Below are 24,928 nucleotides of genomic sequence, written 5' to 3' on the forward strand. Positions count from 1 at the left end.
TTCACTTTTACCACCAGAGAGATTTGCTTTAAGTATTGTCTTACAAACTACCTGTCTGCATAGGAGACCAGCTCTGGTGTTTCTGGGTCAGTCACTCTTTTGGAGCAAGCCAGAAGAGGGGTTAGTGCAGAGATGCAAACTCATTCTTCTCTGCATCTATGTCTTCACCTAAAGGGTTGAATCCCATGATCCGCCTGCAGAAAGCATTTCCCTCTCCCCTCAACAGTCCTTTTTGACTCCAGGGGAATTTGTCCCTGGGAGGGAACCTGTGATGAGGAACAAGAAGATGGGGGAATCTCCCTTTCTGCTTCTTTTGCCAGTGCAGAATCCTTGAAGGGAGTGTCCAACCCCTTCACCCAACACCTCACTGCTTGTCTCACCCTCACAGGTTTTTTCCCTTTCCTCCACCTCACTGGTTCCCTTCCCCTCACCTTCCGGCTCCCATGGTATTTCTTCCCCTCCCCTGTTCTCTTCTTGTTATATCTTCCCTCTGATAACCCAAAATACTGTCTGAAGCTGTCCTCCACTACCATCTATACTTGTGTACATGACACTTGTTACCAGGTTTTTGTAAAGCCCTGCCTCCTAAAAACAAGGTTTTTCTGCAAACCTGGACTCTCTCCTGGGTTTTCAGGAACATATATCTTAGCCTAGAGTGCCCTCTAACATAGATCTAAGGTGGGGATAGTTATGGCTATTAAATGTATATATACTGAAAATATACATGGAGATGGAGTAAACCTAATGAGTTTATTGTGTAAATGAACAGCCTGCTGGAAATAATAGATAACTGGTCTGCATAGTTGCCTCATGCAGTTATCTGGAAAGGCAGTATGTTAGTTAGCTAGTTAGTTAGTTAGCTAGTTAGTTAGTTAGCTAGTTAGTTAGCTAGTTAGTTAGCTAGTTAGTTTAGATAGTAGCCCAGTTCTGGCTATTTTGACTTGGGGTAGCTCTCCATGGTCCCAGGATAAGGCCTTTTCCAGCCTTGTTTCATTTAACTGGAAATGTCAGATGCCTTCTAGATGCCCAGCTGATAGATGTAGATGTAGATGTAGATGTAGATATAGATATAGATATAGATATATATGTTATATACCACCCTTTGAGCAATGGGCCCTTGAGTGGTTACAGTCAACACATTTATGAAAAGTATTATAATATAATAAGACACAAGATTGTAGACAGTTTTGTACCTTATGGCATATCATTGTGGAAATGTGTATACCTGCTGTGCTAAATTACTTGACCCTTTGCTTGTGCAGAGAATCTTGCATGCATAGCCATCCACATATATTATAAGGACTGTGTATTTTCATGCTTGAAGTGAAAATAAAAACAAGCGGAATAATTCAACAAAAACATAATGTTTAAAAGTTAAAAAAAAAAAACACTTGTAACTCACTAGGATTTTGTGGCCCTTTTCAAAGATAGAGACTCCTCTGTTTGTAGTTTCTGTCATGTAAGCCACAGTTGCTGGTCTTCCTGTCAGTTAGTGACTAATTTTCCAGTTTCTGCATGTTTGTGTAGCTGGGGGAAAGCAGTTGCCAGGAGGAATCTTTGACTCATGCTGTTCACCTTGGAAGGAGGGTAGGAGGAAGGAACCTCGTTTCTCAGGGTTTCTTCATGTGTCGTGGTTGCAATGGGTGCACATTGCAGACCCACATTGTGTTGGTGAGCCACTTTTGTGAACAAGTATCCTGCAAGTTGAGTCGTGTGGGGGAAATGGTGCTCTAGTGCTCACTACAGCATGTATGCTGCCTAGCATGGCTTTGCCTCTGTTTATTTATTGTGGAAATATATTGACCACCTCTACAGAGATCTTCTTGGAGTGACCAGCAAAATCTAAACAATAAAATTGGAACATAAAAACCACCAAGCAGATTTCTCCCCTGCAGATTATTCCCATTGGATGGATGCACCTGTTTGAAGCAAACTCACTTGTGTTTCCCAAATCTTTGGGTAGTTCTTTTCCTTCCTTAACTAGAACCAGAGACACGCCTTATTCCCAAGAAGGTTCATTTTAGAGCCGAAAGCATTTTCTCCTCTTAGTCCTGAGAAAGTTTGCTTTTGGACTTGGAAAACTATTCCTCCTTTTGTGTCCCATTGTAAAATGAAGCTGCTTGGACCTCCAGGAGTGTATCTTGCACTGTGTGGTTAGTTTGCCAATTGTATTTCTATCCATCCTTGGCGGGAAGGGGGTGGGTGGAGAAATGCCCTGTGATGTTTGTTTAGCAGGGTATATGTGAAATGATGCACATAATTTCAGAGCACTGCCAACATATCATCCTATACTTACTAAGCAAACCAGCTCACTCATCAAAAATATGCTTAAATCACCACCTACGTTGTCGATTTCTAAATCCACCCATGGGGCAGCGGCAGCAAGTCTGTGAGCAGGTCAGCACTTGCCTTTACAAGCTCACTCACGAGGGGACGGCACCAGAAACTTTTTTTTCCGTGTTCTTATTTTCTTTTTCTCACTTTTCACTTTCCTTTTGACTTCCGTTTTTTATCTCTCTGCAGTCAGACATTTGGAGCCTGAGACAGAGCCTCCACACCCCATCCTGTACTAAGGGGGGGAAAACATAATAATGAACTAATTTTCTTTTCTTCTCTATTGTTTCCTTGTCTGTTTGTTTTCTTTGATTTTGTGTGGCTCGTCCTGTTTTTTATTAACCCTGGCTTTTGAAATCCTTTTCTACAAATGATTGCTTTTATAAAAAACAGAATTAAAAGTTTGAGATTTTTGCTAGATGATGATGGTCAGGATGCTGATGACTGGTGCTATATGTGTCAGTGTTGGTATTGTTTTTATGCATCATTGTCCTGCTTTTATGTTGATTCTTCCATAAGACAGCTTGGAAATCAGTTTGAGTTGATGGCAGGCAAGACAGATATATTAAGCACTCTGTCTCCTGTCACTTTCCCTACCCATTAGAGCAACCAGGCTTCTGTCTCCTCCTCCTCCTCCCTTAAGCAATTCAGACCTGTCTGTGCTTCCGTATAGGTTTTCATCCCTCCCCCATAGCCTGGAGGTAAAGAAAGCTTATGTGCTTCCCAGTCAGAGTTTTTCACCAGTATCTCATGAGGTGGTAGAGGAGCTGTCTCAGTGGCTCAGAGGTGTGGAATGGCTGAGAAGTAGATAAGGCCTCCAGTTCCCCCTGAAATTTGCCTACAAACTATAGTGGGACTTTAGTTGCCAAAGCATGACCCTGTAGTGGATCTTGAGCTGGTAGTCTAAACAAGGGCAGATGGGGATTCTCCTATATATGTATAAAGGATTTGGCTCTTATAAACATATTGGCTCTTATGAACATACAAACTACAGTAAAATGAAACATGTTTTTTAGGGAATGATACACTTAGGGCCCTCAAATACATATTTCTGGTGGATGACTCTGGTCATCCTCTACTTGAAAAGCCTGCCTGCTCTGTTAACTGTTTGTCCTTCCAGAGTTAAACTTCTTTACGTGTATATTGAAAACGCCACATGAGAGTTCTAATAAGTGATGTTGCCTTTGCCAGTCTCCATTTCTGGCTGCATGCCATGATCTAAATTGGCATTTCTCCAGATGGAAGCGTCATCATAGTTGGCAGAAACCCTGTTCAGATGCTTCCTGCTATGCCTGTTTTTGTTGTTTTAAATCAACCCCTCTGGAGGTAGTGGGGCACTTTTTCTCTTTATTTGGCTAGCATGTACCTGGCAGGTTGGCTCTACTTTCCTATCATTCAATTCTGTGGTTGAATCTTTCCCCTTCCTCCCCACCCCGTGTGCAGATTGTTACAGTAAAGCAGGGGTAGTCAAACTGCGGCCCCCCAGATGTCCATGGACTACAATTCCCATGAGCCCCTGCCAAAATTCGCTGGCAGGGGCTCATGGGAATTGTAGTCCATGGACATCTGGAGGGCCGCAGTTTGACTACTCCTGCAGTAAAAGGTACCCACTATTGTCTCTTCCTGCTGCTCAGCATACAAAGGGGCTGCATGAGAAGAAACATGCCTTGGTCAAGAAGAAAAAATGAAATAGGAGGGGTAGGACCCAGTGAAGGACCAGACACAAAGCAAGTAATAGGGCACTGGGATACCAGTATGGTGTATCAAATGTTATAGTATAGAGTTACTGTCTCTTTTGAACAATGTTTCTGTTGAAATATTCTAGTTGATACGTTATATGTTATGATTGTTGTATTTGTTATGATGTTTCATGTAATTACCATATGATGTTTTATGTATATTGCGCAGAGCCGTATGGAAGAGTGGTATTAAAATATAAATACATGCATATATGCATGCATACATAGTATAATAAACAGACTTCTAAGGAGTCTTCAAACTTCAGTTGGTTCTTTAATGTCTAGTATATTAAACAGATCCCAACGCGTTTCGTAGTGTGGCTTTTTCACAGGACATCAGTTTCAATGTTTTAAACAGGAAACTCCAATTTAGAGAAACAGTCTCTTAACAGAGAGTTCAATGTTTTCAACAGGAAACTAGTTTAAGGCATTCTAGGAGTAGCAGTTGTTATAACAGTTTTTCAGTTTAATACTCTGGACATTAAAGAAACAACTGAAATTTGAAGACTCCTTAGAAGTCTGTTTATTATACTATAACATTTGATACACCATACTGGCATTCCAGTGCCCTATTACTTGCTTTGTTTTTGGTTAAGAAGAAACACACCTTGGTCAATTTTGCTAAAATACTGATTAATTTAGTGCCAGAACGGCTGTCTGTTGTGCACAGAGATATGAAAGCAGGTGGGGGGGGGGAGAGAGATAATTCAAGGAGGGGGGAATGCTTTGCTCCCCCCCCCCGTTTTTCCCCCCTGAGGTCCTTGTTTTCAGTTTTCCTGGTGGAAATTTGTGGGAGTATTGAAATAAGCGCCTATGAAATATTTTCTCTTTTCAAATGAGTAAAATGCTTTTAAAGAGAAGGTGTAGACCAGGGGTAGTCAAACTGCTGCCCTCCAGATGTCCATGGACTACAATTCCCACAAGCCCCTGCCAGCGTTCATGGACATGTAGTCCATGGACATCTGGAGGGCCACAGTTTGACTACCTCTGGTGTAGACTAATTCGCTAAGGCCTTGGCGCCGGGCCGCAGCTCCCTCTTCCCGCCCCCCCCCCCGAAGCGAGAAGCTCGCCAGGCCGTGAGCAAATTGGCCGCCGAAGCGGCCTATTAGCTCACAGCCCGGCAAGCTTCTTGTTTTGGGAGGGGGGGGGGAAGAGAAGCTTGCTGAGCAGCAAGCTAATCGGCCACTTTGGCGGCCGATTTGCTCGCGGCCCAGAGGGGCCGGGAGAGGGAGCCGCGGCCGCCTGCATGGCGGCGGCGCAAACGCGCGTGCACGGACTGCCGCGCACACGCGTTTGCGTGGCAGTCCGCACACGTGCATTTGCACTGGGGCTGCTGCGCGTGTGCGGGGCCCCGGGCTGCCCTCTCCCGCCACTCCGGAGCAGCGGTCTGCGGCAACCGGAAGGTTGCGGACCACTGGACTAATACATATGTCTGCATATACCAAAATGGATTTTTGCACCTCAGAGGGTACCATGAAGGATGCATGCAGGGCTTTCAATGCTTCTCAGCAGTTGCATGCCTTGTGTTGCCCTTTTGACCTGATATGGTTGACCTTTCACCTCTCCCTGAAACCGCAGTGACACATTTACCCACAGACTGGGGGGAAAGTAGCTCATTGGACTACCTTGAAGGAGGGGAAAAAGTGATCAGAAGGAGAAGGGGCAGAAATTGCTCCGGAGCCTTAGAGGAAAACTGAAAGTTTCATCAAGACTTTAGTTCTTTATAACCAGAAAGCAAAAATTAAGGTATGTGTGCTAAGATGGCATGGGGTGCGTCAGCTTACAGTTTTCTTTCTATTATTTACGTATGTTTGCAATTTTGCTTGTATAACACAAAGGCAGTTATAAATTTCATAAATATGTCAACTATTGCAACTTTATATGCTAACTAAATGTCAAATTATGGATTTTGTTAAAGCAGTAAAATTGGTTTATGGTTGATAGGACAGTAAGCATTGCATGTATTTCATTTCCACCCATTTTTTCATTTTTCCCTGAAAAAAATGTCCTTGTCCCCCTGCTTCAAAATTCCTGAAATTTTTGCTTTTCTAGTTGTACAAAGCACAAGTGACAGGTGCTTGTGTTCCCTAAATGTCAAATGAGATAAGTTGGATGTGTTTGTGCTTTTCAGCATCAGTGAACCTATTGATCTTGTGACTAAAACTTGTTAATTCTTGAGGAACTGATTTGCTTGTTACGTCTCTTCTTTTATTGTGGTTTGTTTGGATCCATTTCCCATGTGCCAAGGGGAAGTTGGGCCCACAGACCTACCAAAAATCTATTGTTAGCTGAAGCTGGTTATTTATTTCAGACAAACTTCCAAATCATCTGGTTAGCCTCTGAGAGCCGGCTTGGTGTAATGGTTAGGAGTGCGGACCTCTAATCTGGCAAGCCGGGTTTGATTTGTTCTCAAAGAGCATCTCTTCAGCTGGTCCAGGATCCTTGCTGTCCACGTCTCTCTCCCTGTAGTCAACAGATAAAGAACCATCACTCACTTCTCCCCACCCACTATGCCATTGACATTCATGACTGCTTGTGAGTGATGCTCAGCTCAAGAAAGTGCGAATGTAGTTTCCATGCCGACAGTGATGGTATTTTCAAATGGGCTAAAATTGCTCTCTGGTAAAATCATATTGGTACAGAGCATGGTTGTTTCATGAAATCCATCACCCCAGTTAGTTTATAGGGACTGAGTGTAAGTAAAGAAAAAACTTCTAGCACATGTTTTACTCTATGCTTAATAACACATATGACTGTTATTTTATGATTACTACTATATTGATGCATAGGGCACTTTACAGAGCAGCTTAAGCAAAAGGACAGATCCCTCCCCTAGAAAGTTTCAGTCCACCTTTTGACAGTGGGAGGGTAGGAAAGGTAGACCCAAGGATGAAAAGGAATGGATGCTAACAAATATTCATGGATATATAAATATAATAAGCCTTACTTCTGTTGTGGACTAAGTGATGTAGTCCTAAAGGTAAAGGTATCCCCTGTGCAAGCACCGAGTCATGTCTGACCCTTGGGGTGACGCCCTCTAGCGTTTTCATGGCAGACTCAATACGGGGTGGTTTGCCAGTGCCTTCCCCAGTCATTACCGTTTACCCCCCAGCAAGCTGGGTACTCATTTTACCAACCTCAGAAGGATGGAAGGCTGAGTCAACCTTGAGCCGGCTGCTGGGATTGAACTCCCAGCCTCATGGTCGGAGCTTCAGACAGCAAGTCAACTGCCTTACCACCCTGCGCCATCATTGTAGTCCGAGAGGAGTGTAATTTGGATGTGGACAGAAATGTTTCATAGATGCACAGGGAGGGAAATTTCTCAGTGAGTCCCTTAGAGCGGTGGTCCCCAAACACCGGGCTCCGGCCCGGTGCCGGGCCGCGAAGGCCCTGGCACTCGGCTATGGCTCCCTCTCCCCGCCCCCCCCCCCACAATAAGAAACTTCCCAGGCCGCAAGCTTGCGGCCCGGCAAGCTTCTTACTGTGGGAGGGGGGGGAAGCAGGGCCACGCATGTGCGCATGTGGCATGTGCAGCCAAAAACGTGCATGCGCTGCACTTTCGGCTGCGCATCCCCGCATGAGTGTTTTCGGCCACGCATGCATCCCCGCATGAGTGTTTTCGGCCACGCATGCATGGCATGCGTGGCCCCACAATCGCCCTCCTGCTGCTGCCGGTCCCCAGACCGAAAAAGGTTGGGGACCACTACCTTAAAGGGCCACTGGTGGCCAGGAGCAGTAGCCCTAGGGGCCACTTGGATTGCACCCTTCAGCAATTGCATTGCTTGATGCCAGTTCAAGCATCACTTCCGCACCACTGACACTGGGGGTGGTGTGGGGAGGGAAATGGGTAAGCCGGTGCACATCATTGGTGCCCCTGGTTAGAGCTGAGTGGACCCTGAGTTGCTGCCTTATAGATTCCTGGGCCATTTTAACTTTCCAGTTCATCACTGTTCATAAGTCCAGAGTCTTAGGGACAGTAGTGTTCCAATATGGAGGGAGATGTGAAATCCTGTATTTCTAGATTGTCTAGCAAACATCGGGATATATTTGAAGTGTGTGTGTAAGTGGGGTGTCATAAGCACAGTCCAGCAAAGGTTTCCTGTTTTATCCATAAATATATGTTCAGTTAAAGAAGTGGAATATATCCTTTTCTGATGTGCAGTTACATTTATTGCATGGCTTTCTTAGGTAGCTTCTTTTCTAGCACGGTCTCATAGCTGCTATGTGTTTATCTATGGAAAGTCAAAATTGCTTCCAGATGCAGCACACTTTAATTGTGCAATATCCATGGATCATTGGAATTGAGCTATCTTAGTGCTATAGCAACTATTTTCAACTGGATTTTCTTTGTGTGGGCAATATAATTCTATATCAAATGGCTACTGTAGCACAATAATAGACCAATATCAAGTGATGTGCAGATGGGCCCCTTAAATCCAGAAACTAATGTAAGTACTGCTTAAAAGGCCAATGCTTTTCCACCAGGAAGGTGAGACCAAGCTGCAATTGTAGTGCAGTCCATGGGCCTAGAAGAATGTAACTCAGTTCAAGATTGCACTGTTCTTTAAAAGTTTTACTACTTAATTTGTCAGACATTGTATGCCTTGAGCAAAATCAGCCATTTAACATAATTCATGTTTTTCTATCCCTTTGCTTTAGAACTCTATTAGTTTAACATCCTCTTTAAAACATATGGCTTTAAAAATATTTTCCCCCTTTGGTTGCTTGAGTCTACAAAAGAGTTTTGTATAACTCAAAAATGTGCTTCTAGCAATTTGTCTGCTAAAGGTCCACTTGCCCTGCATCTTTTGTTCAGTTGGACAACAAGGCTATAAAAGACGAGGGCTTGTGATTTGATTTTTGGATCACGTGGCTCTTTCAGCACTGTCTTGGGTGTTGTTTAAATACAAGGTGGGGGAGATTGTTAAATGCAAAATGTTTCTGTGGCTAATGGGTAAGATTTTTCAGTTGTGGGTGTGTTTGAGGCAGGCAGCGGCTGAAGACCTCTGCAATAGAAAAGAGGAATGGATTTTTGTTCTGGAGGTCACTATTGATTAGAGGGGAAAAGGTGAATGGTCACTGCTTTATTTTTTCACCAAAGGTTCACAGCAGGGGTGGGGGATCTCCAATGTGGGACACTAGTATTCCCTGACCCATGAAAAACAATGCCCCTCCCCCTTTACTCTTTTCCAGTGAGACTTTCTCATTTGCTGGCCAGTAAATAACAAATCAGTTGCTTAGCTTCAAGATGCCTTCTTTGCTTAGTGGTAGGTGGTGGTTATTGGCCAGTTGGATCTGTGCATACAGTTATTGTATTTTGCTGCTTTTATGCAGCTTTTGTGTGTGCCTGTTAAAAACCTAACCAGCTCTGCTAGAAGGTCATTCGTGAGAGAGATGGTAATAGTCAAATATTGTTGATTCGGTTATTCAAATACCAATGGGGCAAAGAGATTTGTGTGGTAATGCCAGATAGTAACTGTGTTAGTCAATAGCAGCAAAATAAAATAGGAGTCCAGTGCTGATTTGGAGACTAATAATTTATTCCTGCAAAATAAAAAGTGGTCTGGATTATGCTAGAAAAATCCTATTAGTTTCCAAGATAACACAGAAATCTTGTTTTATTAAGGTTCTGATGAGAGCTTGTCCCTAGCGAAATTGGATCTATTTTTTATGGCCAAATAAAATTTATACTAACTGGTTGTATAAATGATTTTGCTGTATTTATCCTTAGATTCCAGTCAAACAGAGGAGTTAACTACATCAGTGGCTTTTCAGCAATGACAGGAACTTCATTTTTCAGCGCAATGGTAGTAGTATAAATAAATAATTGCAACATCTCATCATTTATATAGCACTTTTGAGAATTTAGAGCAGCCTTTCTCAACCTTTTTACTGTTGAGAAACCCAAGAAACTTTCTTCAGGTTTAGAACAACTTCAAAAGTGGCACATTCATGCATAATATGGTTTGGAAACACAGCTGTGTACATGCCCACTCCGGCCCCTCCCCTTCCCACCCCCCCCCAAGCCCATCATTAGCCATTTTGGGAAATGGGAACAGGTCAACATGGCTATGTATAGTCATATCACCCAATACAGTGGTCCCCAACCTTTTTCCGGCTGGGGACCGGCGGGGCAACTGCCCCACCCGCGCAGCGCGCATGTGCGGCCACAGCCACGCATGCACGCATGTGCAACCACAGCCGCGCAGCGCGCATGCGCAGCCAGGCCGCGCATGCACACATGCGAGATGCGCGGCCGAAATCGCACATGCGCGGCACTTTCACATGATCAGACATGATCAGAAAAGCAGGACATGATCAGAAAATTACTGGACCTCTTGAAATCCTTGTGTAATATGTTGCCTGTAGCGAATGCTGGACAACTGTCCTGCTTGTGGCATTCAGGACTAGCTGAAATTCCCACCTATCTTCAAGGGAAATGCAATGAAGACAGCATTTCAGTTATCTGATCTGGAAGTGATAAAAGCATGGTTCACTGTGGCTAGGTCTTGCTTCTTGGGAAAGGTCTGCCACTGGCAATCCAGCTAAACCTCGTAAAAATCTTAGCAGTCCACCATAGATTTGGATATAATCGCATCCCTGAGCTGTAAGTCTGTTCTTGTAAGGGGAGTATAACCACATGCAGGACCAGCATGATATAGTAGTTAACAGCGGTGGACTCTAATCTGGAGAGCCGGGTTTGATTCCCCGCTCCTCCACATGGAGCCAGCTGGGTGACTTTGGGCTCTTAGGGCTGTTCTCTGAGAGCAATTCTCTTAGAGGTCTTTCGACCCCACCTACCTCACAGGGTGTCTGTTGTGAGGAGAGGAAGGGAAAAGTGTTTGCAAGCAGCTTTGGGGCTCCTGAAGGCAGCTTCCCTGGACATCCCCTGCCTCACCTGATGGAGATGGAAAGGAGAGAAAATTGAATAACTTCTACAAACTGATGGCATTTAATCCTACAAGTCAGGATGACCTGTCTGAGTGACTCTGTGTAGATGTTAAACAATATGGAGGAGCAAACTGAACTTCTTAGAACCCTACATCATAAATGCCCTGGGGCAAAACAATGCTGTCCCAACACCAGCCAGCGAGGTCATTAGAGCGTGGTGCCCCAACACCTAATGAAGGTAACCAATCCAGAAAGATATTTGTTAATTGTATGGAAGGCCATTGAAAGGCCCCCCAAAACCCAAAGGACTTCTCTTTCACTTTCCCAGCAGAGGTCCTCCATCAGGGCTAAGGAGGCATTTTCTGTCCACCCCCCCCCCATGGGTCTAAAACACAATTGAAACAGGTTTTGGAAATGTTTCATCCAAAAGTGCTTGGAGCTGGACTGCCACCACCTGTTCAGGAAGCTTCTGCAGAAGGAGTTATTGGCGAGTGATCTGCACAGATTTAAATAACAGGCCTCCCAGCAAAGCCCATATCACCCCTCTTTCAGTATTGTTGGCATAGCCCCCTTTTAAAGAGGCGTTAGCAGATTCCTGAACAAACCAAGCAGAGTGAAGTTCATATGTAGTGCTCAACTAGTTTAAGTCTAGGCGGGGTAGATAAAAGAAAGGCTGGTTGTTGAATGGGAATAAGAGAAGGAAGCAGAGAAAGCAGAGAGAGTGGGGAGCTGCCCGGAAGAAAGGCAAAATAGGTTGGGGAAGGGAATAAGAGGGAATTTAAGTGCCCACCTACAAAAAAGCCCTTTGCTTATTATCCTACAATATGAACTAGATATATGGGTATGGTTACTGTGTAGAGAGGGGAAAGCAGTCTGAACACATGCAAAGTGTTTGTAGTCTCTTGAAATAATTTATTTACATCCTCCTCAGAACCTATTTTCCTGTTAAGGGGCTTCAGACTGCAAGAATATTATGACCCTTCAGCTCTATGGCCTTCTGTAGTAAAATGCTCCTTGCTGTCAGCAGTTGTTCTGAAGTTTAAACTTGCCTGAGTGCTGTGGTAGGCAGGAAAGTGGGAATTCCAAAGTGGAGAATGACACATAAAGAAGGGAGATCAAAATTCTCCTTCAAGAAAAGTAGAGCTTTGCATCTTATCTAAATCACAAGATCTGTCCATTGATCTGCATGTTTACTGTCACCGAGCATCCCTAAAGGCAGGGGTAGTCAAACTGTGGCCCTCCAGATGTCCATGGACTACAATTCCCGTGAGCCCCTGCCAGCATTCACATGCTGGCAGGGGCTCATGGGAATTGTAGTCCATGGACATCTGGAAGGCCGCAGTTTGACTACCCCTGCCTAAAGGCAAAGACTGATTCAGGCCATTTAAGACTATTTTCAGGGACAGTGAGAAAAATCCTACTGATTTCTTCCCAGGCTTCAGAGATGTTACCAGACATTCCCCACTCGCTTATTTTTGTAGTCTGACTTATCAACCACTAGAACTAGAAATTTGGTTTTTTAAAACGGAAACCTGAGAGCTTCAGAATGCCCATTTCTGTGGTCAGCACCAGGGTGTGACATAGTAGCTTAGGAATACTGAACTATGACCCTAGCACAGCCTTTCTGTTTTTCAGACCACTATGTATGCCTTATACATTGATGGCTGCTGCTCCTGAGTTTCCTGTAAAATTTTCTCATCTGTATCCATGAGCTGAATTCAGCCTCTGGCGTGCACAAACAGGTTCCACAACCAGTTGACCTGCATCTACTGAGCCTAGCAATGTGCCACGTTATGAGACGGTGAATTCTTTTAGAGCAGGCAGCTGATTTCAATCTGGGAGGGAGTTCTACAGATGATGGGACAAGTCTGAGCAAATTTCGCAGGGTAGAATGTGCCTGGGTGCAGAGCTCTCTCTTTAAGAACACAGTGCAATGTAATTTCTCATGCCTGTCTGAATGTCCATGACAGACTGAGAGGATCCCTTGAATATGCTGAGCAAATGTATTTGGAAGGTAGGTGCCACCCTTCATTTCTGCTCTGTTCCTGTAGAGGTTTTGTGCAAAGAAAGGGCATATATTTTGGGATAAGACAGTAGCTGTCTTTCATTGCCTACAAAAATATGCTCTGTCATGCTGTATAATGAAAAGTAGAATAAGTAGCAATGAGAATATTTTGTAGCGTTCTAATTAATAGCTCTGTCTGGAAGTGATTGGATTGCATGGATTGCATCCATGGACTGCAAAAGTGTGAGAGGTCTCTAAGGAACTGCAGGCACTTGTCAGATTCCTGCCCGCTCCCTAACCCCACTCTGATTTTCATCTGTTTGCAAATTGGGGCAAGCAATGGGGTTCTGCGACCCCCTCCTCCCAGCCAGCCTTCTCAGAGCACCAATTTACATGTTTATCTGTTTGTTTTATTTAGATATTTATATGCTAAGTATTAATGTGGACCCAAAGCAGCGCACAACATCTCCCTTCCTTTAGTTTTTCTTCACAGTATCCCTGTGAGGTTGGTTAGGGTTAAGCCGAGAGACGGGAGTAACTGTCCCAAAGTCATCCAGCAAACTTCCATGGCAGTGGGGATTCAAACCTGGGTGTGCCAGATCCCTATCCTGGACATGTGCTGGAGGACCTCCATGGCCTGAGCACCCCGGCGCATGCTTCTTGCAGAGATGAGACACACATCTCTCTTTTCTCACTTGACTCATGTAACACTGACATAACCAAGACTGAACACAGTCACTGCAATAAATGAAGTCACTCCCCTGGGTCCTGAAAGATGGCTCCTTTCTTGCAATATAGCTAACATTGGCCACAGAGTGTGTACATTCAGGAGGAGAACTAAAGTCTTTTCCCCGTCCATAGTGCAAGATCCTTGGCTCCAGCTGGCGCGAGGGGTTGGTAGATCAGCCTGTCTTTGGCTGCGCTCTCCGGCAGGTGAGAGCTCCGGAGAGAGGAGGCTGCAGCAGCCAGTCTTCAGCCTTCCCTCTCTGCCCTCCTCCTCCTGTGTGCTGTTAAGCCTGCAAGGATTGGCTTAGGCTGGGCATGCATGTCACGTCCACCCTGTTTGTTTCTTGGGGAGGGGAGGCGTGGGGGGAGGGAGAAGGGCTGGGAGCTCAGCAGTATGATAATGACTCTAGCGTCTGGCAGAAGAAAAGCCCCTGAATGCACCAGGGTGTCTGTAACGCGGCTTCAAGGAGAATGAGGCAAGATGGCTGCTTGGTAGCGACGATGGATTTGTGCTGGGGCTGAGGAGGGCTGGGGCGGATCTTCTGGGGAGGGGGGCGCGAGGGCAGCAAAGGAAGCTGGCCAGTGGAGTGGGAAGGTGCGGACTAAAGGCTCAGCCAGGTAAGAAATGGATTCCTTTGATGTCCAAAGAGCTTTTAAAATGCAAGTGTTTCCCCCTCCCCTTCCGAAAGGATTATTCTAAATGGAGGACGAACATTTAAATAACCCACCGAGGGCCTTGTGAATAAAGCTTCTCTCTTCTGTACTGCTGGACAGCCGGGGTCTGCAAAGTGAGTTTTGGACTCCAGGTGCTTTTTAAAACAAAAATATGTTGATAGGTTCCTTCTTTGCAGGTGGAAATAAAGGACAATAAAGAAACCAGGGAGCAGGGACCGGTGCCAGCAGCAGAGGTACCGTTCCTTCTCATTCTTCTTCTTTTTTTTGAAAGACAAAAGTATTGAAGGGGATTTGGGGGAGGGGGGAACTGGACCACCCCGGAGCGGAGGGCATGGCAATTGAGTATTACATCTCTGAATGTCTGAGCCTTGCCCCCCTCCTCTGCACTTGTTCATGTGTTTGGGTTTTCTGCTGACTTGTGAGGGGTTTCTCGGGGTACAGTTCCTCTTGCAACAAGGAGAATGTTTCATTAAAAGATTTTTTTTTTAATTTCTGGGTTTATGACAGAAAAAACAGTGATGTGGGCTTCCTCCCCCCCCCCCATGTCCCAAAAATGGCTAGCAAAATTAGCAAAGATGAGCCTTGCATGCTTTGAAGCAGGCATGACGACATCTTGACGTAACCATGGCAATTGTCTTAACCTTTCTGTAAGGTAGCTGGAGATGATAGATGTGCGGAGGAGGTACAAAATGGCAACTTTGGCTGACTTAATTTCCTTTTTTTCCGGGGTGTGTGGGGGAGAGTACGTGCATAGAAAGGATGTCCCAAGGGAAGGTTCACTTAGTTTCATCATTATGCTTATTCAAGTCTCAACCATCCACCCACCCTTGCTACCTTGTGTATTGCTGCTCCAAGCTGAGAGTAACTTGACAACCAAAGGTCCCGCTTTCCCCATGCACCCAACAATCTGAGAGTAGCTGCCTCCGTGGGAAAATCCTCTGGAGTAGGCAATGATGATGAAATTCTGAGCACAACATTACAGCTTATATTAGTGGGAGTTCTCACTGAATAGAAAATGAAGGTGGGGGAATGAGTCCACGGCTGGCTTTTGTGAGCAGTTTGTTAAAAGGCAATGCGGAAATCATAACTTAAGGGCAAAAGGTTTGCACCCCTATAAACAGCGTGAGAAGCATCCCTATTGTCAAGCTGGACTGTGTTCTCACAGGCTTTGTCTTCGGCCAGATTGCCGCTGTAGCATGCAATAAGACCTCCATTAATGAATTAGTAAGTAAAGACCACTCCATACTTTTAGCCACTGGAAGATTCTCCTGCTCCTGGGACAGTGGGCAGGGGGAGAGACATTCCTTTGGGGATGGAAGTTGTCGCATCTCCCTTGAGATCTCAGAGTATCTGAATATTTCCTTTGTCACTGTTTGAGTTCACAGTGGTGATTGCCTCTCCATGTTTTCAAAGTACTCAGTTATATCTGTATGCCTAAACACCAGTTTCAGGGGAATTTGGAAATGATGCTTTGACATTTTGAAAAAATGGCTAATAAATCTTGTCAATGAATAAATAATAAAATATGTACCTAGCATTTCAGGAAAACTAGCTAAGAGAAGGGGGGATATGGAGATTCCTTTTAATGCCATGCAGTAGAATGGAGGACTTTTTGCTTTTGGCTCCAGCCTCAAGCAAAGTGCTTTCCCGTTCTCCTCCGCCTCATACTGGGCAATTGTTGCTGCAGCTATTTGAAGAATTTGGAAATCCATCGGGGTATAATGAGTACTCTTTTGTGAGTTCTAAATTTGTCTGTGTAAAAAAAAAAGAAAAGTCGTTGAACATGGGGAAAAGATTTTGCTTCTTTTTAAATTGTCCCATATTATTGTTCAGCAAGTTTGAAATCAAATGTATTGATAATAATAAAATGGTATTTAAATCATGGATTTAAAGTGACTAAAGTTCTTTATGAATATGTTCTTAAAGCCCAATTCGAAGCCCTTCTAAATCCATTGAAGTCAACAGGCTTAGAAGGATTCCACTGTTGGTATGATTAGCAATAACTGAGTGGGAATTATTGTCCCATGTTACATGTTTCAGGAGTGGGGAAGGCCAGGCTTGCTAGAAGACCTTCTAGTGAGTTTGTGTGTGAGTTGAGGCCAGCTCTTATGTTGTCCTGCTGGAGCAACAGTTTGCTGGGTCCGGTTCTGACACTTACATCTTGATTTTCCTACTGGAAGATAAGGCACCAAAAACTTTTAACCAATGGGAATGATATTTTCGCAGCAAAAACCTGCAGTGTTTTAGGCTGGCCAGTCCTGGACTTAAAGGTTGAGAGCTGGAGAGGTTTTGAGCTGACCCAGCGGCTGATCTGAATCCACAACTGTGGTGTTACATTTTACAATGACAAAAAGTCCGAATAAGGAGTCTCATTGTGCAAATGTTCCAGTCAGAAGGACACAACATTTCTGGAAGAACTGGGGACAGCCCAGGATGCTTTTTTGCCCAGTGGCGCTGCCCTGCTTGATGAAAGAGCACAGCCTTCTGGGAGACTGATACAGTATTCCTAGGTGTCTAATGGCTTTGAATGTGCCCTAAAAAACATTGCTGCTCCAAGAAGCTGATTAGGTTCCTTGAGTAGCTCCGGCTCCAGTAAGAATGCTTTAAACCTACGTGTACTTCTTTACTGTATTACAGCTGTCTGATGGCAGAACAACACACACACCCTGCAAGAGAAAGACAAGGAAGATGTAGGAATGTCATATTAAATTGCCTCATTCTGTAAACAGGAGTTTGTTTGTATAGCTCCTCTTCTTCACTGCTGTCATGCACCGCAGATTTGGCTATGTTGAAAAAGCCTGCACTGTTCTAGTGTCAGAGAAGGACAGGGCAGGCTGGAGGGGTTTTAGCTTCTATTGGCTAAACTCCCTTTATGTGGAGGGGGAAGAATTGATAGAAGGCTAGGCAGTGGCAGAAAGGTTAACAAGCATTCAGTTTGAAAAATTACCATTTGTATGTGTGACGGTCCATTCTAGAACACTCAGACTGCAGAATCTGTCAGTATCTGAAGGCAAGGGGTAACAAAACAAACCAAATTTCTCACAAGATGTAGCATTGTAATGATTCCGACGATGCCTTGGTGGGAGTAAAAATAGGCTGGAGACTGCATCATGTGGTCATACTGTGAATAAGGGCAACCATGAGTCACAAATCTGTGAATGGTGAAGGTCTGCCGTTCCCTTCTGCAGGTATGGGGGAGATGATTTTACATGAATTTGGTGCCCCTTGGGTTGACTGAGCCACCCAAAGATGGTGGTGAGAAGTTGGTTCAGCTTTGACTTCAAGAGTATAGTCCTCTGCACAAAAGATAGAACTCAAACCTCCAGAACCAAACTTTTAGTTACATGGAAGTTATTTTTTTTAAATAATATTTTATGAAACAAATTACTGCCAATATTTTTATTGCACATTTTCATTACACATGCTATGATTGTGATGAACAATAAACCATTTCTGTTGATCAAGTTGTGGTATCTGGTCTGATTTGTTCCTGCCCATCAATGTCTACAATAGATATATTTATTAAATTCTATAAATTGTCAAATTCTGGACAACCACTGAAAATAACAGATTCTTTTTCTAATACATTACTAAAACTGTATTCATTCGTATCAACAAATTGTCCTCGAGAGCTCTGTTCAGTTTCAATTCAAGTAGTGGAGAATATTGTACCCACTTACATGTTTCTTCTTTATCTGATACAAGCCTACCCAATGCACAAGACAGGAAAGAGCCTTCCCAAATTGCTGTGGCCCCCTCTTGCCTTTTTCTCAGCTTGGGAATCTGGGAAATAATCTACGTTTAGTAACATTGTAGTAGAAGACACTTTACAAAAGAGAAATGGACCAGTCTTTTTGACTAAACAAATAGCCATCCCTGGATCTCCCGAATGATCCCTTTTGAATACCTTTCAGGAAGACTTCTGAAAGCAGGAAGCGGAAACAAAGCAGCCAGCTTTTATCTCTGAAACATCCCTCCCCTCTACAGCCATAGCAGACCAGGCAACCAATTTGGTATTAAAATCTGCAGCTTGATCACTCTTGGTATTTTGGGTTTCAAAACCCTGTTGAGTTTTAGGAGCTTAGTTTTCCCATGATGTGGATTGCAGAACCTACATGGGAGTCTTGGGGCAGATTGCTGAGGAGACACAAGACAAGGGCAGCATCCCATGCCCCAAGGGAGGTACTTTGCTATGAATGCATGGAAGAGTGGAACTGGGGCAGCCTAAGCCCATCCAATGTCTTTCCCTCTCATTGATTTAGCTCCTGTTAATCCAATGGGTTCTGTATTCTGACAAGGCCATGGTTTATGTTGTTGGTGTAATCCTATGAAGATATGAAATTGCCTTTGATAGAGTCAGACCATTGATCTGGCAGGGGCTCTCCCATGTCCCGGGTAGTATTTCCCAATCTTTGTTTCCTTTAAATTGGATGGGATGCCAGGAATTGTACCCTGGGACCTTGTGTATGCACTAGCTACTGAGCTAAAGCTTCTGAGTACAGAGTGGCAGGAAGGAGGGAGCCAGCGAGGGATGGAGCCAAACCATTGGATGTAGACTGAAGATTCAAAATTCCTGCATGTCTAAGTGAGGGCATGTGTTGCTAAAATTGCAAGTGGTTCTTTAATTCTTCAGTTCAGTGAGCTTCCCTTTTTGCAGTCCCTCACAATGCAAGTTTACATGCATGACAAGGACACATGTAAGAAAACGCGTAAGAACCAGATATCCTATTTCTGTTTAAAGAGCAAGTAGGAACTCAGTGAGCATGCACATAAGATTCAGCTTCCTGCCTCTGGAGCCAGACTGTCCCACACCCAAGACTTCATCACTTTATTTATGCATGTACTTTGATGTAGTCAGGGCTGTGTGTGTGCTGCCATACTGTGCACATAAATTGGTTCCTTGAAGAGCTTTGGTTTCAACTTTTAAAATCTATGTTTCTAGTCCATATGGTTGAGAAGCTCTATTTAAAGCATGGGCAGTGCTTCTTGAATTCTTGAAAGCCAGAAGCATTACTGAATTGGCTTTCCAGTAGCTGGGGATGAAGCTTTGGCGCCCTTTCCTATGATTACTAGCACATTATCATGTAAATTTCTGTAATTTGCATAAGCAATGTAGGTCAAGGCACCCAATTAGACAACATTTTTTTTTAAATGCAGCCCTGTCAATGAAGGATGTCACAACATTTCTATCTTTAAAACTCCCTGTGTTTAGTAAACGAGTGCAATAGAGAACAATGGAGGCTTAGCGTCACTCCTTGTGTTTGCTGCATGCAGGAAGTTTGTAGGTTTGTTTTTAAGGCATTCAACAATACAGCAACCATCACCTGCAGTCTGAAATGGGACACTGCAAAATCCTACAAGCTCACTGTACCATTCCAGCTGTCATTGCATGTAATTGCAGCTAGTCTTAGAAAGTATGGAATGTTCCTGAGCCATAAGGATCTATTTTTAAAAAAGCAATTGGAAAGTATTTACCTTACGCTTTTAACGCAAGTAATTTTACAGTATATTTATCTTCTTCCGGAACCTGCACCTACCTTTGGAAGCTGCAGATGCATACATGTGAAGGAAGGTGGGGTAGAATCATGTTCCAGAAGAGTCTCCCAATCAGCTTCAGCAAGGTGTCCTTTAATGTTCATTTAGGAGATTCCCTTTCCAGGTGTACATCTTGATTCAGAAATGATACATGCAACGGTATAATTTCTTGTTGCAACACTGTAAAATGTTAAAAAGCTGCAACTTGTATTCAGCTCGCTGAATCACCCAGCTTCCAACCATTTTATTAAAAGGAAAAGAGTGGGAACGGTTCATTTAGGGCGTCATATCTACAGTGAATCAGCTTGGATGAATCCAGGGAATGGGTTCCTGCTGCTGCCGTCTTGCGCACGCTTCCTAAGGCCGTGCTGCTGATCAAATACACAGAAGGACATTGGAAGTGGCTGTACCTAATTTTAGACCACTGAACAGCACCTTTTCCTCCCCTACTCCCTTCCGGAGACGTGGCCTCCGTGTGCGGTTGGCAGCCCGTGCTCACAACTGGATGGCATCGCCTCCTCGCACGTGGCTTTTTAGGTTTACAAACATTGCAGGCTGTGCGTACGCATCTCCATGAGTCAGCAAACCCTGGCACAGTAGTGGGGATTGCAGATTATGGACGGGAAGCGGGAAGGTAAGGCGGAAGCAGCATTTTCTCCCCTTTCCCAGGTTCATTCCTTGGGATGATTGCAGCACTCAAATTTACCTTGATTACAGTGTTCTTATTTCAGTGGCCTGCTTTGGAAACACAGGAAGGGATTGATGGAAGCAGCGTTGCTATCCAATGGTGAATCGGACTTCTCTTCATGGGAATGGTCTGTGGAGGCCAACCGAGTTTATTTTTCTCTCTTTGCATAGGAAATGGTTTAAGCTCCTCCCTTTTCAGTGTTCATTCCGATCATTTTGGAACATAGTTCTTAAAATATGGGGAAGATATGTGTTGTATGGCGGATCCTGTACAACACCACGTGAGTCATTTTTTATGGCAAGAAAGGCAGGCTTAAAATGTTGTAATAAATGTTCTAATTGTGTGTGCATGTATGTGTATTTTAACGGGCAGATTTGGATAGGTGTTGGAGACTAGTAATTTTTTTTTAAGTGAGATTTAACAGCTTCCAACTGTTTCTTATTCCGCTGACTCCGTGCGTTTCTGGGAAAGAGAAGAAAGCAGAGAGTAAAAGGAGAGAAGGATATATGTAGGAATAAGCTTAACCAGCCAGGGAGTCATAGTGCAATATTGCAAATTGCATCTCACCCTCCCTTATAGAAAAGGGAGCGAGGAGAGACCAGAATCCATTTGGTGCTTGAAGAACGTGGCCTGCATCTTCCGAAGGCTGTGTTCTGCATCGTATTTTATTTTCAGCCCAAAGCTTTCGTACATCAAACGCAAGCAGAGGCCCTCGTCTCCCTCCCACCACTGCAGCATTGGAAGAGTGCTTCTTTCGTCTGTGCTATTTTTAGTCACCTGTCTCCAGGCATTAATGGCGAAAGGAGTGACGGCATCCGTCTCGTGCGTGAGCAAGATTTCCCTTGCAGCTCACAGTTGTTGCTGCGGCACGTGGGAGGAGGAGGGGGGAGAAGGAAAATTGGGAAAGCTAGTTCCATGGTTTAGCTGGCACCCGTCCCTTATCTCAAGGATAGACTACATGTTTTGGTGATGCTGCTTGTTCAAATTCGTGTTCTGCTTGGAGAATATTGTCACATGCTGGTTTTCTCTTAATGGAAGCAACATGGCTGTTTGGGAAGGCAAAGGAATCCTGCTTACAGCCATTTCTTCAAGGCCTGTTAATGGTTAAAATGTTCTACATGCAGGTGGCTTAGTTCTCAGCTGCATTAACATTTGCGGCTGGCCTTAGGGTTGCCAACCTCCCTGTGGTGGCTGGAGAATTCTCACAATTACAGCTGATCTCTAGGCAACAGAGATCAGTTCACCTGGGGAAAATTGGGAGGTGAACCCAATGGCATTATGAAGTCCCTCCCCTCTCCAAACCATTTAAGTCCCTCCCCTTTCAAGCGCCACTCCCCAAACCTCTCTGGCTTTCATGGAACTCATTTTCAGAGGTGACGTTAACATAATTCAAGGTGAGGTAGTGTATTTTGGGGTTTATGCAAGAGAATATCTTTTGTTCCCCATAAATTAGTAGGAGTGTAAGAGGAAGAAATGGCGCCATTAGGATTATCCAGGCTTGGGTGTTAAAATATCTTGCGTCAATTCTGCCTATTATCACATGGCAACCAAATGTGGATTTGGCAACTGCAAAAGAATTTCAGAATGTTTCTATCTTGGATAATCTTGCTTTTTGCTTAGACAGTGGTAAGCTTAGTAACATTTAGCATATATAGAATGCAAATGTGTGTTTTACATACATTATTTAGAACTGGATTCCAGCTTGGAATGGTTCATACCAGGATGTTTGTTGTTTGTGCATCTTCCTACAAGCATACTTCTAACTTCATGGCTGTGGTATGTCTTGTGAGAATGGGCCATCACAAATCTAATGCCGCTTTCATAACATGGTACGTTCTGTGCAGTTTCCCCATATTCAACTGCAGGTCAACTGCAGATGTAGCGCAAACAAACGTTCATGTGTGCTTAAAGCAGACCAGTGGAAGTCTGGCCAAGAGAGGGTTAAAGCTCCTTAGCTTCTCTATAGTCGGAGCAGATGGAATTTTGCCCGGTATTCTTCTGACTTCCGCAAAATACTTGTTGTACTTGCTGCACTTCCTTTTCTACACCACTGTTAAAGGGGCACGGGAGTTGCTACATCCTTTCTTGCATTTAACCACTCTTGGTGATCAGCTTCCCTGATACATGAAAGGAGAGTAGTAGGCCTACTGAAAGCCAGCTTGGTGTAATGTTTAAGAGCAGTAACCTCTAATCTGGAGACCTGAGTTTGATTCTCTGCTCTTCCACATGTAGCCAGCTGGGTGATCTTGGGCCGGTCACAGTTCTCTTAGGGCTGTTATCTCAGACCAGTTCTCTTAGAGCTCTCTCAGCCCCACCTACCTCACAGGGTATCTGTTGTGGGGAAAGGAAAAGTGTTTGCAAGCCACTTTGGGACTCCTTCGAGTAGTGACAAGCATGGTATTAAAAACCAGTTTTTCTGCTTCTACTACTGCTATTACGGAGTAGCAAAGCAAGTGTAGCGAGACAAGAGGCAGTTTGGAAAGGGAAGCTTTTCAATCCATCACTATTAACTAACAGCAAAGGCTACTGAAGGGTTGGGGTGTCTTATGCAATGTCTTATGGGGTGTCTTATGCAACTATAGATTATTAAATGGGGGAGGCGCTTATGAAATAGATGTTGTCGGTGAGACTGATTGATAATGGAAAAATGTGAGAACAGCAGAGAATAAAAAAACAAGAATTCCCTATGCATTTCCCCAAAAAGCTTTGCCAGGGGAATCTGTAATACAGTTATAACAATACTGAGTTTCCATAAGTACGGTTAAAATTACAAACAAATACTATATTAAAAAGTTAAAATCCATGTCTTACAATATCAATTTGTTAATTTTGAGTACTGCAAAGTCTTTTGATGGAGTGCTGGAAAGCTTTACTTTTATTTTTTACAAGGACAAAATAAGCTCTAGCACTTTCGTTTGTAATTGATATTTTGGGGAATTTTTGGAGACTTTAACTGAATAATAAAATATTTTTATCTGAATTTGCACCATTGGCCTTGTCATTGTTTTTTATATCCTGTGATTGGTGCAGCTCTTTATTTTCTTGAGAATGATGGAGAAACCATGTCAGCGTTTTACAGGTCTTGAATGTGGAATACCCAGAAGTTATCAGGAGAGGGGAAAGGGCCATAAGGACTGCGTGTGGGATCACATTGCAACTCACTCCCCTCTTTTCACCTTTCAAGGGCCTTCTCATTAGCTGCAGTGACTTCTGGAGTGAGTCCTGTTGTTGCATGCATGTTTGCACATGAAAAAATTGCTCCACCAGGGACTGGATTCCTGAAGATCAGGATTATCAAAGAACAAACTGTAACAAACCATTTAAAGTAGACACTTTCACAGGGGAGCACCCATGCAAACCACTCCAAGACAGACCTTTTGGACTCTAAACATTTCATTGGAACTGACCCCGGAGTGCTGCCTTGCTCAGGAAGATATCCAGGGAACTCTCAGCCAAGATGGATTGATTTAAAGCATGATTTTTAAATCACCAAGAAAAAAGATGGCTGGTTTAAATCAAAATTTTCAATTATAAATTAGGAATGTCTAAAATAGAAGTACATAGGAAAGTATGCAACATCAAAGGGTACACCATAAGTTTTTAAGAAGTGCCAAAATATCACTTAAACTGGATGATGTCATGCAATTTAAGACAATTAAAAAGCCAAATCCCTTCTTGGAAAACAGGGGTTGCTATGTAAAGGAAGATAATGGCAAACTACCTCTTCCATGAGTGGGCTGAGACTAACCCATGAATAGGGATGCCATGAGTACAATGAGACTTGAAGAAGAAAAAGAGTTGGTTCTTATATATGCCACTTTTCTCTACCCAAAGGAGTCTCAAAGCGGCTTACATTTGCCTTCCCTTTCCTCTCCCCACCACAGACACCCTGTGAGGAAGGTGAGGCTGAGAGAGCCCTGATATCACTGCTCAGTCAGAACAGCTTTATCAGTGCCGTGGGGAGCCCAAGGTCACCCAGCTGGTTGCATGTGGAGGAGGAGCCGGAGAATCAAATCCGGCTCGCCGGTCAGAAGTCGGCGCTCCTAACCACTACACTAAGCTGGTATTTTTCTTCTTGGATCAGTGTTGGGTTTAGCAGCCAGGATGTGGGTTGTTACAGTGGGGGGGGGGCTTGCCCCACATGCAGCAGAAAAATATTAACTGTCCCTTTTGAAGAACTACTACTCCTTTTTAAGGAGCAAAGTATGGATATAATTTTTTTCATGAAATAGATTTCTGCAAGTGCCTAGGAGTGCTTTTACCTTCTGAAGTAATTATTTATTTCAGGAGAAAAGTCATGGAACCACCACATTATCTTCCTTGATAACATGTCTT

General features: G+C 43.9%; 1 protein-coding gene across 7 annotated transcripts in view; it reads left to right on the top strand.

Moving 5' to 3' along the window:
• TET3 (tet methylcytosine dioxygenase 3) overlaps positions 1 to 24,928 on the top strand; it is a 93,479-nt gene that overhangs the window by 4,684 nt on the left and 63,867 nt on the right. Inside the window, exons 1-2 of one of the 7 annotated variants that reach the window (XM_077305470.1) lie at positions 12,550 to 12,978; positions 14,547 to 14,603. The exons of 1 other annotated variant lie outside the window; for it this stretch is intronic. In XM_077305470.1, the coding sequence (XP_077161585.1) occupies positions 12,955 to 12,978; positions 14,547 to 14,603 (81 nt within the window). In that variant the 5' untranslated portion in view covers positions 12,550 to 12,954. Of the gene's footprint in view, positions 1 to 12,549; positions 12,979 to 14,094; positions 14,314 to 14,546; positions 14,604 to 20,515; positions 20,540 to 21,926; positions 21,988 to 24,928 lie in introns of those variants that run through there. 5 more of the 7 variants (XM_077305474.1, XM_077305472.1, XM_077305467.1 and 2 more) reach the window with 5 other exon arrangements.

Source organism: Paroedura picta, chromosome 12 (assembly GCF_049243985.1).
Source record: "Paroedura picta isolate Pp20150507F chromosome 12, Ppicta_v3.0, whole genome shotgun sequence".
NCBI classification, from domain to species: domain Eukaryota; kingdom Metazoa; phylum Chordata; class Lepidosauria; order Squamata; family Gekkonidae; genus Paroedura; species Paroedura picta.